The sequence below is a fragment of the Gopherus flavomarginatus genome, chromosome 2 (assembly GCF_025201925.1).
Source record: "Gopherus flavomarginatus isolate rGopFla2 chromosome 2, rGopFla2.mat.asm, whole genome shotgun sequence".
In the NCBI taxonomy this organism is placed as follows: Eukaryota; Metazoa; Chordata; order Testudines; family Testudinidae; genus Gopherus; species Gopherus flavomarginatus.
Window position 1 is genome coordinate 146,595,048 of NC_066618.1, and position 18,078 is coordinate 146,613,125.

At 44.2% G+C, this 18,078-nt stretch overlaps 1 protein-coding gene and 1 long non-coding RNA gene across 3 annotated transcripts in view; one reads left to right on the forward strand and one right to left on the reverse strand.

Moving 5' to 3' along the window:
* CDH12 (cadherin 12) overlaps window positions 1-18,078 on the reverse strand; it is a 919,272-nt gene that overhangs the window by 154,939 nt on the left and 746,255 nt on the right. For both annotated transcript variants that reach the window (XM_050937418.1, XM_050937417.1), the window contains one exon: window positions 16,699-16,993. In XM_050937418.1, coding sequence (XP_050793375.1) covers window positions 16,699-16,993 — 295 coding nt within the window. The remainder of the gene's footprint in view (window positions 1-16,698; window positions 16,994-18,078) is intronic.
* On the forward strand, window positions 2,613-4,218 carry LOC127043642 (uncharacterized). The gene is made up of 3 exons (XR_007772296.1): window positions 2,613-2,819; window positions 3,020-3,109; window positions 3,516-4,218. It is a non-coding gene; the product is annotated as an uncharacterized LOC127043642 (long non-coding RNA).

The following is an 18,078-nucleotide window of genomic DNA, read 5'->3' on the forward strand; positions in this document are numbered from 1 at the left end:
TTCTTGGTGCTCCCCAAATTGCTTGCCAGGCAGTGCGGCAGCTGGCTGGCTTACTGACTGGCCGTGTGCCTGGCTGCCCGGCCAGCCTACCCTTCCACCAGCCAACCAGTTTGGCAACAGGCAAACCAGCCAGTTCCCCCAGCTGGGTGAACTGTCTGGCTCTCTGGCTTCTCAGACAACTGGCTCGTGGGTGGATGGGGTGCCCAGTTCCCCTGCCAGCTTGTCAGGCAGCTGGCAAGCTTGCCAGCCAGATGAGCTACTAGCCAGCCTGTCTGGTTTCCTGCCAGCCCAACTGCTCACTAGTTGGCTAGGCAGATGGCTGGCTGGCAGGAAACCAGACAGGTTGTCCAACCAGTCTTCCTTCCTGGTTTCCATCAAAAATTTACACAGAACTGACATGTTCCTGCTGAATATTTTGATTTAGTTGAAACCATATTTTCCACTAGATTTTCCAGTTGTTCTGTTGGAAATTTTTTGATCAGCTCTGTTGGCAACCTTATTGGCCAAAGGCTGAAGGGGCACAGAGTTTAAACCTTCATCACATCTCTCTCTAGATCAGGACAAGGTGCTTGGGCAGGGCAGCATGAGGGAAATCTTTATTGCTTCTGCCCATGTTGTATTTGATCTGTGGCTCAACAGAGGACTCACAAGCACTAAAGTGCACAGACAGGCACACTTAGGCATGCCGTTTAAACAGATTGTACTGTATTCTGTCACTCCTTTTTATAATATTTTTAATGGATTTTAAAACTTTATTTTACATGTAATTTGTCTAAAAGATTACTTTTATGTCCAACACCTGGACTATATATTGTAAACCCTTACAACCCATAAACAAAGGAGAATTTGTCATTTTCGTCATGTTTGTGATCAGTGATTTTCCTCTTTAAAATCTTATTAATCCAACTACTTGTGATCACCATCTTGTCACTTTGAGCCTTCCTGGGATTGTAGCTAGTTTGCCACATGGAGTTATTTCTACACCTAGAATTAAAGTCATTAATCATGTATGGTTTGCTGATTCCCATTTGCTTAGCAATCTTGAGAACATTTTGCCTTCTGCTTTGTCCTATTCTAAGGCTGTTGATGCCTCAATTGATTCATGCAATCCATCAGTGTCTGGTCTTTTAGACCAGCTTGCCCTAATGCTGCAGATGGCTCATGTCTGCTTACTCTTTGGTGTTCACTGCAGAATTATACACTCAAAAATGCGGGGGAGGGAGGGAGGCGAGGGGGCAGAGAGAATGAAGATGCGCCCGATGCCTATGCTGTATATCTATTATAATCAGTTTAAATCTCAGCTTGTTCTCATTATCCACAATGTCTTTATGAGGGTACCATGACCGGGACATGATTGCTTGTCATAAACTAAAAGCTGAGTTGTGACAATGAGGTCTTGCGCTTGCTTTCTTGTGTGAGAAATATAAATAGAAGGCAGCTAATAGAAAAAAATTAGCTCAGTAGCTGGAAAGCAACTTTAAAGAAAAATTATGTCCATAGCCACTCAGCCAGTCACTGGAAAAGCAGTTTTTATAAAACATATTTAATGTTTACAGGCACTCGGTGGCTGGGAGAAGTAATACTTTTAAAATATGTTTAATGTTTAGAACCATTTGGTGACCAAGAGAGCAGATCCTGCTAAAAAGTATATTTAATGTTTAGAGTTGTTGTGTGGTAAGAAAAAAGAAACTTCTTGTTAATTTTTAACATTTACTGTTGATCAGTGGCTACTAAAGCAACTATTGATGCATGTTGTATGTTTAGAGATGCTTTGTGCCTATGCAAAAATAATTCCTACACATCTCAAGCCAATACCAACGCATTGCAGTATCTTTACTTCAACAGCAGCTTCAGTGACAAAAGCAACACATACCCGTAACTATCTAATACAACCTCTCCTAGACCTCAGGATGATTATGCATACCAGTATTCACTCCTCGGCAAGCAACTGATATTCAGCTTATCAAAAGTGCCTAACAGGTCCATTCAGTGTAAAAACAATAGTTGACTCTGAGAGCCAAAATGCTAGCTGGTTAAGTGTACAAATGAGTTTCAAGGTCTGGGTCTGAAGATCCCTGAATTTTGGGGTGATGGGATCCAGTGTATTGGCTGAGCTATTACACTGAGAAGAGCCAGGAGCAAAGTTTGGATCTAGGTTTGGATCTGAACTTCACCAGTGCTGAGAGGTTCTTCCAAGATGGGATTTTGGCTTGCTATATCTCTAGTTAAACATACCAAAGGCTGTGTCCAAATACAGATGAGATGGCTCACATACCTATAGGAAAAGTACATTTCATAGCGCTGGCAACTATTTGGACGTGTGTTTTTACTACATATCGCTTTTTGAGTTTTCACATCCTTCAAAACGTTAAGGCTATGAATTAGAAAGAACTGTTTAATCAGTTTTCACCTAGCTTTAGTTTTAGCAATTTCTCACTTACAATCACTGTGCTCCAAGGGGTTTGCAGGACTCAGCCCAGTATGTCTTTCATTTTCATTTCAGATGGGCTCACGGTAGCCAATATTATTTGTCAACTTTAAGGCCTTTCATAACTTTTAACACTGTATCTATATGTTCTGCTAATCTATCATGATATCAAGCCCTACTCAGTTCAACCAGCATTCCTAGCCTTTGCGCCCTACCTGTCTTCTTCTCCCTTAAACACCTCTATGCTTTCTTCTAGGGCTGCTCCTTGTGCATTGGAAAAATTCCCTGATAAAATCCAAGCAGCCATGACCTCATCTTCCATCAACTCCCTCTTCTGCTATGAAGATTATAAAACCCACCCTGACGATCACGGCTGGGCAGTTGACAGACAGTGACTACTGCTTTTCCTTCTTTTCTTTTCCTCTCTACCTTCACTCCCACTTAAAAAAAAATGCAATATAAAAAAGCTGTGGCAATTCTATATCAGGTTTACTGTCCTGCATGTTGTATCCTACCCCCTACCCTTAATCTGTTTGGTTTTTTAAACCTGTAAGCCTTTAAGAACAGGAACTTTCTCATTTGTATTTGCAGAGCACACAGCACAATGGGGCCTGAGTCTGATTGGAATTTTGGGGTGCTACCAGAAAGAATAATATGGGCAGCTGGACTGATATTTCCTTGGTAAATACTGTTTTGGCTCTCCAGAACTGCTTGGGCACACTGTTCTAAGTGAGCTGACCTTTGATATTTAAAAAGTGATTACTTGTTATTATGGTGACATTATGGCAAGGTGGATCATATAAGTGAGAATGAGCTAAAGGTACAAACAGAGGAATAATTTTCCTGGGGTAGCAATATGGTGAAGAGACTTTACTTTAATTTAATATGAATGTATGGAATGTCTAGTATATGCCCCTGTAATTTTATCTGTTGGTCCTAACTGAGAAATGTGCATGTTTTCTCATATTCACCTTACTTCCATATATAAACATGGAATCATCTGCATTTTGTACTAACACTTCACTAATTAGTTTGCTTATTGAACACTGTAATTCATTTGGATGGTCTCTATGTTTCTTCTTGGTAGGCAATTACAACACTACACCCTAGGACCAAGTTAAATGCAAGAAATGAGTTTATGGGCACTATCCATCATACAAAATAGCTGGGAAGCACAGAAAAGGGAGAGATAGATACCATGTCATCCCATCTGCCCTACTGTATAGTATGGACACCTTCATCTAGAATCTGGCAAATAGAATCAAATTATAATTATTCTTTTGAACAACACACTACACATTCAATTATTTATGTATTTAGTTTTAAATAATATTTTTTTAAAATGCCGATCCAAATCTCTAGAAGCCCTAACACATCATTCATAATACAATCAAATCACAGTAGCATTGAACTAATTATTTCAACAGGCATGCAACTAGCCAGCCACTTACAGAAACTCCTTTGCACCTCTCCTTCTTGGTGGGCAACATACCCTCAGACTTCTCCAAAAATCTTATCAAAGAGATGTTTGTTGCAGCAGGAGGATACCAAATTTAAAACATTTATATAGATAACTTTAGTATCATTGTGGTGGGGCAAGTGCCCCACAGAGGGAGAAGAAGGGGTTAAAAAGCAGCACCAGGGAGGCTGCACAGAACCCATGAATCAGGAAAGGGTTTATTGAGCCCACCAATAGGGGGAAGGCTTGCTGGAGCAGCAGTCATGATCGGCAAGGACCATATATAAAGGGATGCTCAGCAGAGCACAAGGGAGTCTTTCCCTGGAAGGCAAGAGAGGAGGACTGGCTGCCTGAACAGGGGCAGCGCTATGTATTTTGCCGCCCCAAGCACAGAAGTCAGGCAGCTTTTGGTGGTGTTTCTGTGGAAGGTCTGCTGGTAACGCGGATTTGGCAGCATGCCTGCGGGAGGTCCACTGGTCCAGCACCTTCGGCATACCCGCTGCCGAATTGCCGCTGAAGCCGTGTTTCCAGCAGAACTCCTGCAGGCATGCCGCCGAAGGCTGCCTAACTGCCGCCCTCATGGCGACCAGCAGATCGCCCCCCGTGGCTTGCCACCGCAGGCACATGCTTGGTGCGTTGGTGCCTGGAACCGCCCCTGTGCCTGTCATAACCTTAGTCCCAGATTTGGACCTTAGCGTCCAAAATATGGGGGTTAGCATGAAAACCTCCAAGCTTAGTTACCAGCTTGGACCTGGTACTTGCTGCCACCACCCAAAAAATTAGAGTGTTTTGGGGCACTCTGGTCCCCCTGAAAAACCTTCCCTGGGGACCCCAAGACCCAAATCCCTTGAGTCTCAAAACAGAGGGAAATAATCCTTTTTCCCTTCCCCCCTCCAGGTGCTCCTGGAGAGATACACAGACACAAGCTCTGTGAATCCAAACAGAGTGACTCCCCCTCTCTGTTCCCAATCCTGGAAACAAAAAGTACTTTCCTATTCCCCCAGAGGGAATGCAAAATCAGGCTAGCAAATCCAACACACAGATCTCCCCTGATTTCTTCCTCCCACCAATTCCCTGGTGAGTACAGACTCAATTTCCCTGAAGTAAAGAAAAACTCCAACAGGTCTTAAAAGAAAGCTTTATATAAAAAGAAAGAAAAAATACATACAAATGGTCTCTCTGTATTAAGATGATACAATACAGGGTCAATTGCTTAAAAGAATATTGAATAAACAGCCTTATTCAAAAAGAATGCAAATTAAAGCACTCCAGCACTTATATTCATGCAAATACCAAAGAAAAGAAACCATATAACTTACTATCTGATCTCTTTGTCCTTACACTTAGAAACAGAAGACTAGAAAGTAGAAACTACTTCTCCAAAGCTCAGAGAAAGCAGGCAGACAGCCAACAAAGACTCAGACACAAACTTCCCTCCACCCAGAGTTGAAAAAATCCGGTTTCCTGATTGGTCCTCTGGTCAGGTGCTTCAGGTGAAAGAGACATTAACCCTTAGCTATCTGTTTATGACACGCCCCCCAAATTGCAGACAGTGGGGAAGCTCACTGGCGGCGATTTCCTTCTAGAACTTGAAAATAAACAGATTAATACAACACATGCACCTTTACATATACCCCTAAGTATATAACTAACAGACTTCTACATTTTAAGAACACTTTTTAACTACTGAATTCTGGGAAACTCTCATGGGAGAGAGCATCAGCAACTTTGTTAGAAGCTCCTGTGATGTGTTGAATTTCAAAATCAAAATCTTGGAGAGCTAAACTCCAACGAAGAAGTTTCTTGTTGTTCCCCTTGGCAGTATGAAGCCACTTTAGTGCAGCATGGTCAGTTTGTAGTTGGAACCGCCGTCCCCAAACATATGGGCGTAGCTTTTCCAGGGCGTACACAATGGCGTAGCATTCCTTTTCACTGACTGACCAGTGACTTTCCCTCTCAGACAGTTTCTTGCTGAGAAACACGACAGGATGGAAGTTGTGATCTGTTGCTTCCTGCATGAGCACTGCTCCTATACCACGCTCAGATGCATCCGTGGTTACTAGGAATGGCTTGTCAAAGTCCGGGGCCCTGAGCACAGGGTCAGACATGAGCGTTGCCTTAAGTTGGGTAAAGGCCTTTTGACACTCATCAGTCCACTTAACGGCATTTGGCTGGGTCTTTTTGGTCAGGTCGGTCAATGGGGCAGCGATTTGGCTGTAGTGTGGTACAACTCGCCTGTAGTATCCGGCCAAGCCTAAGAAGGATTGGACCTCCTTCTTGGACTGTGGGACAGGCCACTTTTGGATAGCATCCACCTTGGCCTGTAGGGGGTTTATGGTTCCTCGACCCACCTGGTGCCCCAGGTAAGTCACTCTGTTTTGGCCTATTTGACACTTTTTGGCCTTAACAGTTAGTCCTGCCTGCCTGATGCGCTCAAAGACTTTTTCCAGGTGTAGTAGGTGTTCGGGCCAGGAGTCTGAAAAAATGGCCACATCATCGAGGTAGGCAACTGCAAATTCTCCCAGTCCAGCTAGTAGACCATCTACCAGCCTCTGGAAGGTGGCGGGTGCATTTCGAAGGCCGAAAGGAAGGACATTGAATTCATACACCCCCGCATGGGTGACGAATGCTGACCTCTCCTTGGCAGGTTCATCTAGCGGTACTTGCCAGTACCCCTTGGTTAAGTCTATTGTAGAGATGAACTGGGCACGTCCCAACTTCTCCAATAGCTCATCGGTACGTGGCATTGGATAGTTGTCCGGACGAGTTACAGCATTTAGCTTACGGTAGTCCATGCAAAAGCGTATTTCCCCATCTGGTTTGGGTACCAGAACCACTGGAGATGCCCATGCACTGGTAGATGAGCGGATTATACCCATCTGTAGCATGTTCTGGATCTCCCGTTCTATAGCAGCTTGGGCATGAGGAGACACCCGGTAGGGTGGGGTTCTGATTGGGTGAGCATTACCTGTATCAATGGAGTGGTATGCCCGTTCAGTCCGTCCTGGGGTGGCTGAGAACAATGGGGCGAAGCTAGTGCACAGCTCCTTGATTTGTTGCCGCTGCAGACGTTCCAGGGTGGTTGAGAGGTTCACCTCTTCCACGCCACCGTCTTTTTTCCCGTCGTAGTAGACACCGTCAGGCCACTCAGCATCATCTCCCTGGACTGTAAACTGACAAACCTGTAAGTCTCTGGAATAGAAAGGCTTGAGAGAATTAACATGGTACACTTTAGGCTTTAGTGAGGAATTGGGAAATGCTATGAGGTAGTTTACAGCTCCCAGGCGCTCTTGGACCGTGAATGGCCCTTCCCATGATGCTTCCATCTTATGGGCCTGTTGCGCCTTCAAGACCATAACCTGGTCTCCTACCTTGAAGGAACGTTCTTTGGCATGTCTGTCATACCAGGCCTTTTGCTCTTCTTGAGCATCCTTTAGGTTCTCTCTAGCAAGGGCTAAAGAGTGTCGGAGGGTGCTTTGTAGGTTGCTTACAAAGTCCAGAATGTTAGTTCCTGGAGAAGGCGTAAACCCCTCCCATTGCTGCTTCACCAACTGTAATGGCCCCTTAACCTCGTGACCATACACAAGTTCAAATGGTGAAAACCCTAAACTGGGATGTGGTACAGCCCTGTAGGCAAACAGCAACTGCTGCAACACTAGGTCCCAATTATTGGAGAATTCGTTGATGAATTTTCGTATCATGGCCCCCAAAGTTCCATTGAACCTTTCCACCAGGCCACTGGTTTGATGGTGGTACGGGGTGGCAACCAAGTGATTCACCCCATGAGTTTCCCACAGTTTTTCCATGGTCCCTGCCAGGAAATTAGACCCTGAATCTGTAAGGATGTCAGAGGGCCAACCTACCCTGGCAAAGATGTCTGTTAAGGCCAGGCACACAGTGTTAGCCCTGGTGTTGCCTAGAGCTACTGCTTCCGGCCATCGGGTAGCAAAGTCCACTAAAGTCAGTACGTACTGCTTTCCTCTGGGCGTCTTTTTTGGGAAAGGGCCCAGAATATCCACAGCTACTCGCTGAAATGGGACCTCAATTATGGGGAGTGGCTGGAGAGGGGCCTTGACCTGGTCTTGAGGCTTTCCCACTCTTTGGCATACCTCACAAGACCGGACATACTTGGCAACATCCTTGCCCATCCCCTCCCAGTGGAAGGACTTCCCCAACCGGTCCTTGGTTCTGTTCACCCCAGCATGGCCACTGGGATGATCATGGGCTAAGCTTAAGAGCTTCCCCCGGTACTTAGTTGGAACCACCAACTGTTTTTGCGGCTGCCATTCTTCCCGGTGTCCACCAGAAAGAATTTCCTTGTATAAAAGTCCTTGGTCTATAACAAACCGGGATCGATTAGAAGAGCTGAGAGGCGGTGGGGTGCTCCGTGCCGCCGCCCACGCTTTCTGAAGGCTGTCATCTGCTTCCTGCTCAGTCTGGAACTGTTCCCTTGAGGCTGGGGTCACCAGTTCTTCCTCAGACTGTGGACTTGGGCTTGGTCCCTCTGGAAGCGATGTAGGTGATGGGGTTGTTTCCGTTGCTGGTGAACCGCTCTCTGCTGGTGCACCTGAGGGTATTTCAGGCTCTGGCTGAGCCTTTTGGGTATGGCTGTCTGTTGCTTCTGCCAGTTCTGGCTCGCTGGCGCCCACTGGCGTTGAGTTTGAAGATGGGGTTGCAATCGCTGGTGCTGGTTGCTGTTCCAGTTCCGGGCCTGGGACTGGAGGTGCTGTGGCTGTTTCAGTGGTTGGCATGGAATCTGGATCCACTACCTCTGTCTGGGTCTCTGGTAACACAGACGGGGCGTCTGTGGATGGTTCAGGAACAGGAATGGGTCTGGAAGCTTGCCTGGTTTGGCTACGTGTAACCATTCCCACTCTCTTGGCCCGCCTCACCTGGTTGGCCAAGTCTTCCCCCAGTAGCATGGGGATAGGATAATTGTCATAGACTGCAAAAGTCCACATTCCTGACCAGCCTTTGTACTGGACAGGCAGTTGAGCTGTAGGCAAGTCTACAGCTTGTGACATGAAGGGGTAAATTGTAACTTTGGCCTTTGGGTTGATGAATTTGGGGTCAACGAAGGATTGGTGGATAGCTGACACTTGTGCCCCCGTGTCTCTCCACGCAGTAACCTTCTTTCCGCCCACTCTCAAATTTTCCCTTCGCTCCAAGGGTATTTGAGAGGCATCCGGGCCTGGGGATCTTTGGTGTGATGGTGGTGTAATGAATTGCACTCGCATGGTGTTCTTGGGACAGTTGGCCTTGATATGTCCCAGTTCATTACACTTAAAGCATCTTCCATCTGATGGGTCACTGGGCCGAGGTAAGTTACTGGAGACTGGTGAGGTGGAAGGGTAGGGTGTCTGTGGCTTTACTTGGGTGGTAGGTGGGGTCTTTGGCTGTCCTCGGTTGTAGGGTTTATGGTCTGTGTGCCCCCTGGGGTAATCGTTCCCCTTGACAGTAGCTTTCTTGCTTTCTGCCAGTTCCATCCATTTGGCTCCAATCTCCCCCGCCTCAGCGAGATCTTTGGGTTTTCCATCTTGTATGTACCGTGTGATGTCTTCAGGAACACCATCCAAGAACTGCTCCATTTGTATGAGGAGGTGCAGTTCTTCCAAGGTTTGAATGTTGTTTCCTGTTATCCAGGCCTCATAGTTTTTTGCAATGTAGTAGGCGTGTTTGGGAAATGACACCTCTGGTTTCCACTTTTCGGTTCTGAAGCGCCGACGGGCATGATCTGGGGTTATCCCCATTCTGTATCTGGCCTTGGTTTGAAAAAGTTTATAGTCATTCATTTGCTGCTTAGGCATTTCAGCTGCCACCTCTGCTAAAGGTCCACTGAGCTGTGACCTTAATTCTACCATGTACTGGTCTTCGGGGATGTTGTACCCAAGACAGGCTCTTTCAAAATTTTCCAAGAAGGCCTCGGTGTCATCACCTGCCTTGTAGGTGGGAAATTTCCTGTGCTGTGGAGCAATAATTGGCGCCGGGTTGTTAGGGTTGGCTGGCACATGCAGCCCAGCTTTTGCCAAGTCCAGTTCATGTTTTCTCTGTTTTTCCTTCTCTTCATTCTCTTTTTGTTGTTTTTCCATTTCTTTTTGGTGTTTTTCCATGTCTCGGCGGTGGGCCGCCTCTTCTTCTTCTTGCTTCCTTCTGTGGGCCAACTCTTCTTCTGCTTGTTTCCTTCGGTAGGCCACCTCTTCTTCTTCTAGTTTTCTTTTGTGTGCTGCCTCTTTGGCTGCCTGTTCTCTTTGGTAGGCTGCCAGTTTGATGCTTTCTTCCTTTTCTTTCAGCTCCAGTTGTCGCCTGTGTTCAGCTTCTTTGAATTGCTCTTCGGCCTCAATTTTTGCCTTAGAAGTCATGATTCCTGTTTTCTTGTGTTGGGGTGCCCTCCGGTGTTTATCTTCTGAACTGCAGGTTCTTTGTTGCCTCCTGAAGTCTGCCTAGCAACAGTGCCTTTAGCTAATTTTCAATGTTAAGTAAACCTGAAAAACCACTTTATTTGCATTTATATAGTGCTGGTAATGACTCTCAATGGGAGTGCTATTGTGTGACAAAAGACCCTTAACAGTCTCTTAATGGCTTCTCGCTTAACATGCAAGCCACAAACTGCCAGAGAGAGCAGAAAAAAAAAATTCTCTCTGGTTCCCTTTTAAAACCAACTGTTTCTCTCTGCTAAAAAGCCCTTAGCAGAGAAGAGAAAAATATAATATTCCTACTGGCTTCTGGATTCTGTCTATATCCCACCACTGCCACTCATGTCATAACCTTAGTCCCAGATTTGGACCTTAGCGTCCAAAATATGGGGGTTAGCATGAAAACCTCCAAGCTTAGTTACCAGCTTGGACCTGGTACTTGCTGCCACCACCCAAAAAATTAGAGTGTTTTGGGGCACTCTGGTCCCCCTGAAAAACCTTCCCTGGGGACCCCAAGACCCAAATCCCTTGAGTCTCAAAACAGAGGGAAATAATCCTTTTTCCCTTCCCCCCTCCAGGTGCTCCTGGAGAGATACACAGACACAAGCTCTGTGAATCCAAAAAGAGTGACTCCCCCTCTCTGTTCCCAATCCTGGAAACAAAAAGTACTTTCCTATTCCCCCAGAGGGAATGCAAAATCAGGCTAGCAAATCCAACACACAGATCTCCCCTGATTTCTTCCTCCCACCAATTCCCTGGTGAGTACAGACTCAATTTCCCTGAAGTAAAGAAAAACTCCAACAGGTCTTAAAAGAAAGCTTTATATAAAAAGAAAGAAAAAATACATACAAATGGTCTCTCTGTATTAAGATGATACAATACAGGGTCAATTGCTTAAAAGAATATTGAATAAACAGCCTTATTCAAAAAGAATGCAAATTAAAGCACTCCAGCACTTATATTCATGCAAATACCAAAGAAAAGAAACCATATAACTTACTATCTGATCTCTTTGTCCTTACACTTAGAAACAGAAGACTAGAAAGTAGAAACTACTTCTCCAAAGCTCAGAGAAAGCAGGCAGACAGCCAACAAAGACTCAGACACAAACTTCCCTCCACCCAGAGTTGAAAAAATCCGGTTTCCTGATTGGTCCTCTGGTCAGGTGCTTCAGGTGAAAGAGACATTAACCCTTAGCTATCTGTTTATGACAGTGCCTGAAGAAGTGTCATAGATAGAGCAGTGCTGGGCAGGGGCAGTGGCAGCAGAGTGCGAAGGTGAGGGTGAGCTGCTGGCTGACCACTGCCAGGCTGGGGCCTTGCTACAAGGACTAAGATGGTGCTAGGACTACGGGGGAAGTGGCCCAGGGAAAATAGGGAACAGGTTGGAGGAGGGCAGTAGGTAGCTGCCAGCTATAGGGTCCCTGGGTAGAGACCTAGAGTAGTGGGTGCACCTGGGTCTCCCACTTGACAATGAGGAGAGTGGCAAGTATCCAGACTGCAGTTTGCCCGTGAGGAGAGGGGCTGGATCTTGGAGTGCAGTTGGCCGCTGACGCAAGTGGCAGGACTAAGGACTGCCAGTCCCCTGCAGCGGGGGAGATACCAAAGTGAGGACACAGCTGGAGGACCATGCCCAGAAGAGGACCCTGCAGTCCAGGGATGATGCAGGTCCAAAGAGTGGAGACAGCAGTGACAGCAGACATGACACCATTAGCTGAAGGCGGATTGCAAGGGCCGAGAGCTAATTCCCAGAATGGCCAGCAAGAGTCACCACGGTGGTGAGTCCTGCTTTATCACAGTCATGATACAGAGTGAGTACTAAAGCTATACCAAATAGAATTTTCAAGTAAAACAATAATATAAATATTTTAGGGCTCCCATTTTTAGATATTTATTAATTAAAAGTTGCGGAAGCAGAATAATTCCCACTGTCACCTGTATAGGTTGACCAGACAGCAAGTGTGAAAAATCAGGATGGGGTTGGGAGGTAATAGGAGTCTATATAAGAAAAAGCCCCAAATATTGGGACTGTCCTTATAAAATCGGGACATCTGGTCACCCTACACCTGTACTTAATTAAACAAATAAATAAAACCACAAACTTAAAGGACAACACTGGCAATATTTTCTTATAAATGGGCTCAATTATACACACACATGCCCTGCCTCCAGATATCTTTGCATCCCTTACTTGTACATGTCTGTATGTGTTGGTTCTGTTTTGCTGTGTTTTTGTTTTCTGTTATGTGTGGAGCTCTATAACTTAATAATTAAAGTCTTTAAAAACAGAAACTTCTGAAAGTGTTCTACTATTTTAAAATAAATAAATAAATAATACTTCTTGCACCTTCCTCTGAAACTTCTAGTACTGACTACTGTTAGAGACTGGATATCAGAGTGGATGGACAATGGGTCTGACCTAGTATGACAATTTATATATTTCTGAAATATTTGTTTTACATTCTAATCTTCTTTCTGTGTAGGTTGTACAACAATTTAGAATAGATACTTCGTAGTCCACTACAATTTTGGAGAGGCAATAATATTAGTAACCAAAGAGGAAACAAGAAACTCTGGCACCCTCTGAAAAGTATTTCCCTAAGGAACTTAAGTCTTCAGTTGTCCTTTCTACGAGAACTTCTTCACCATAAAACACTATGAATAAACACTTTTAACTTGTTATGTAAATCATCAACTGTCAACACTGAAAAAAGATACTGAAATCCATTAATTGAAATGTATTACTGTACATACAAGGGCTATGATGGGAAAGTATCAAGGAAAAAGGAAGTCTTCAATGTGCATAGCAGTTTGTAGAATGTAAATTCCAGCTGAAGAGAATTCCAGGGGAGAAGGCCTGCGAATGAGTGTACTATCCTCATGTCCTCTGCATCAATGAGCTTACAAGCAGAGTCAAACAAAATGCTTAATCTCAATGCAGTTTAATAGTTGAGTATATAAGATGATAATGGAAGCTGTGACCATTGGGGGATTTGTACATGGTATCCAATCTTATTTCACCTAAAAGTGAACCAGTGGCCAGGGCAGAGGTCAAAGGACAAGTGTATAATCTTCTTGTCTGGGGACTCTACTTAGAAGAGAGGAAGCCACATCCTGCACAGTTGAAATTTCCAAGAGGTCTTCAAGGTTTGTCTCAGGAAGTATCCACAGAGCACCAATAACAGTGATAAGATTTGCGTCTGAGAAGAAAAGTCCCAATTTCTTGGCTAATCATAAATGACAGAAGGCATTTCTGGACAATTTCTGGGAATCTAGGAGCTGAGGATTGTGACTCACTTTAGTAACAATCACTGAAGTGAAAGTGTGTGCTTAGGACATGTATGAAAATCCACCAGGAACAGTGGTAAAGAAGAAAACAATTTTTAACTTCTCCTTTTAAAGTACAGTTGGAGCTGCTACGATCTTATCGTCTAGGGGCAGAGAAAACAACTGGAGAACACGGAGTCCTGATAAGAGGATACCAGCAGAGAATGCCTCTTTGTAGGCACAGTGGAAAGTCAAATGTATGTCTCTGATATCCCAGATGAATGCCCTAATTGCTGGGCTATTGGGTATTCTGGGACATATCCATTGACCAGCCTTAAAAATTCCAGACTTGCTTGCCCCCAGCTGTCTTTTAGGAAATTTTTAGGCCTGCTCAGCAGATGCCTGTTGGATCAGTCCCCAGAGACAAGATAGGCAGGGAAACACCTAGTTTGAGAATCCTGATGGGGCTTACACATGTCCCAGAGCTGCGAGCAACTCAGATTAGCTGTAGGACCATTGTCAGAACTTCAGCAGCTTTGGACAGCCATACCAGTGGAAATTTAGGCATGTATGAGGATTTAGGTGCTTACTGGATTAGGCGGCAGCAGAGCAGTGGGTATTTGAATGTCAGTGGTGCCTATTTTTTGGACATGGGCACCTACGAGGGCAGTTAGGTACCTAAGCCCCTTTGTGAATCTAGCTCATGGTATTTAGTGCAGTGTAATAGACATACTGCACAGCAGAACCTGAAGGCAGCTCCTCATGCAAGACATCTGGTTCTATTTTGTTAGTTTCTATATAAACATACCTTTCACCAATAAGGGAAAAGAATTCCCTAATCATGCAAACAGTGATATTGGTCATCATTTCTTTTTGTCCTTTGGTGTAAGACCATATCCTATTAGCATCCATTTACTATCTGATACATCCTCTCATGGGAACTATATTTTGTACTTAAAATCTAACCAGTCCTTTCTATTATTAACTAATCGAACTGCATGTATATTTTTATAACTCAGTGAACTTCTCTGAACCCACTTGTTAGGTCAGGATGATAACATGAGCTGACTGCCTGATCATATCACATACACAAATTTCATATACATCCCAGTTAATTCCATAAGACAATTTAGGTAGCTGGCTAACCTTTTTTTTTGCCCCCATGATAGTCTATCCAGTCTCCATTATATGCGCTGTTTGGTTAGAGGGCCAGGAAAAGTCGTCTCTACAGTTTCAGAGTTAGACAGTGTCATAAACAGATGGTTAAGGGTTAATGTCTCTTTTACCTGTAAAGGGTTAACAAGCTCAGTGAACCTGGCTGACACCTGACCAAAGAACCAATCGGGAGACAAGATACTTTCAAATCTGGGTGGAGGGAAGTCTTTTTTTTGTGTGCTGTTTTTCTTTGTTCTCTGTTCTCTCTTGGGATTAAGAGAAGCCAGTCATGTAACCAGATTTCTCCAGTCTTTCTGAAAAAGTCTCTTCTATTCAATAGTGTAAGTACTAGATAGCAGGCGGATTAGGCATTTGTTTCTTTCTTTATTGCAAATGTGTATTTTGCTAGAAGGATTTTAACTCTGCTTGCTGTACTTGTATACTTAGGCTGGGAGGGGGAATCCCTCTGGTCTAGGTGAAACTGAAAGACCCTGTAACATTTTTCCATCTTGATTTTACAGAGATAATTTTTACTTTTTTCTTTCTTTAATTAAAAGCTTTTCTTTTAAGAACCTGATAGATATGTTTTTATTCTTGTGTGAGATCCCAGGGGATGGGGTCTGGACTCACCAGGGATTGGTGGGGGGAAAGGAGAGAAGGGGGAGGGAAAAGTTAATTTCGCTCTGTGTTAGGATCACTGTCTCCTTCTCAGGGAGAATCTGAGAGGGGGAGAGAAGGGTAAGGAAGGTGAATTTCCTCTCTGTTTTAGGATTCAAGGAGTTTGAATCACAGTGATCTCCCAGTGTAACCCAGGGAGGGGAAAATCTGGGAGGAAGAAAGGAGGGGGGAATGGTTTATTTCCCTTTGTTTTGAGACCCAGGGGGTTTCGGTCTTGGGTTCCCCAGGGAAGGTTTTGGGGGACATGGAGTGTACTCAAACACTATATTTTGGGTTAGTGGCAGCGTGATAAGATCTAAGCTAGGAATTAAGCTTAGAAGGGAACAGGCAGGTCCCCACTTTCTGGATGCTAAAGTTCAAAGTGGGAAAGAGACCCTGACAGACAGCCTTACCAATTGTTCATACTTGGAGTTTTAAATTATAGCCTAGGAGGTGATGAGCAACTCTGATTTGTGAATGTGCTAGGAAAAGGGGAAGCGGTTTTGGAGTGAGTGCAGGGGGTAATAAACAGCAACAACCAGGCAACCTATACATGGATATGTGAAAGCTCCTTCCCCCTACCCCATAAATCAGAACTAAGCAAAATTATTGTTGGTCAGGTAGTGCTACCTTGGGAGAGAAACTGGTTCTTGTTTGAATTGAAATCCTTGTTTCTATCCCCAGGTTGTATGGATAGCTGATCATGATGTGAGCACAGTTTGTGTTCCAGTGGATGCACAAAGTAGTGGGGACCAAGCAGCAAGAGTCTTTTCCACATTGTACCACTGCACAGGCACCTGCCATAATCACCCTAAGTGCAAAAACTGTGTGAAACTAGCACCCTCATGTGGAGCAGGGGTAGGAGATAGCCTGGTGCTATGGTTCTATGCCAAGCCTCTGCTCTGGACAACTGAGCTGGTGCAAGGAGAGAGCACACTACAATGTGCAAAACACCCTTCCTTTTTGTGTTCCTCACAAAGCCCACGGACCCATTTTGTTTGACTTATCCTGGCTCCTATTGCTGAACAGCCCTAAACATACTTGCCCCCAATCCTTCTCCGTGCAGGCTATGACTTAAATCCCTTGGTAGCCACTTATGTATTAACTGTGGGGAAGAGAAGAGACTTGAATGTAAGAAGATAATGCTAAAATAAAATTGAAATCTGTATATTCCTAAGAACAAACCCAGCCATTTTCTGTGTTCTAACCATGAATTTTAGCAGCTAAATTTCCCCTGCAGCTTCCTCAGTAGGAAGTTAACATTGAAAACCAGTAAGTAGGATCTAGTTAGTTATCAAGAGGTGTATATTTATTACTCACCCACTGGAGACATTTCCGGTACACTGGCAACATATGGACCATCTAGGAACTTTGGCTCATTATCATTAATGTCCTGCACTTTGATGATGAACTCTGATTCAGGCTCCAGTGGTTTCCTGGTGTCTATGTCCACAGCCTGAGCACGGAGTGTGTAGAAAGGCTTTTCTTCTCGATCAAGGCTCCTTATGGCGTGTATGTCCCCTGTGGTCTCATCGATGGTAAACACTGTGCCAGCTCCATCTCCTGAGAGGGTGTATTTAACAGTGCCCGCTCCCTTGTCCAAGTCAGAATGAAGCTTAACAAAAGAAAAAAAGAAGGTGGGGGGGGAATATTAATGTGTCATTCTGTGCTGGAAGACAGATTATTTTGTGCCCTCTTAATGTCATTTAGGTATAAGAGGAAATGGCTGGCAATATACCAAAGATCATTTGTATCAGTTACTAATATCTAGAAAAGAAGTATTTCAAAATCCTAACTAATTAGAGCCATGCAAATTCCTTACCATAAAAGCTCAAATGCACCAGGTTTTGACTACAAATTTAAAGCTAAAACCAAGTTCATCAGAAGGTTGGCTACCACTTTAAGCAAACCTCGGCCTAGTTTAGAGCAAACATGAGCTGATTTGCAATTGTGTGTCAAACACATGAGATTCCTTTGGCTTTTACACACATGCAGATGTTATGACTGAGTTTTGCTTTTAGATGATAGGTTTTTTAAAACTCCAAACTTTGTTTAAAAGGCATAATGAATTTACTATGTTATAACTTGATTCTAAGCAAGCCAGGAAGCTGAAATTAGAACGCATTTAAGGTCAGATTCTACCCTCACTTACATCCATGCAACCCCTTTGACTTCAATGTTCAAATAGTAATCATTTAGCACACTCCCTACTGTGAACTACAGTACTTTCATTATACCCTGACACAGCAACCACTTGGCAAAGGGCCGCCTGCTCTTTACAAACATCTCTCACCTCAGACTTCACAGTCTCACTACACCAAACACACATCTTACAGGATATTTACCCATAAAGTATCTAGAGAAAGCTTATAATAATTGCAAGATGTATGTACAGGTAATATTTTTAGTAATAAAAAAAAGTAGTCACTAGTGGATAACGAGCCTCGGTGATGGCCCTTTTGGGCAGGGAGAAGTTTCCCCTTGTCCTATTTAACCAGTGACACAATGCAAAGCTCAATTGTTTAGCCTTGTGTGATACTAGGACTTTGCCTCTGGCAGTTTCCCAATAAATGACAAACAATCAAAACCACTTGCAGGAACTTTAGAACAAGAGAGAGATTCACCCTGTCTGTGACTGTAAACCAAAAGACTGTTTTCAGTATAACACAGGGAGGGAGAAGCATTGGTGAGCCATTTGCT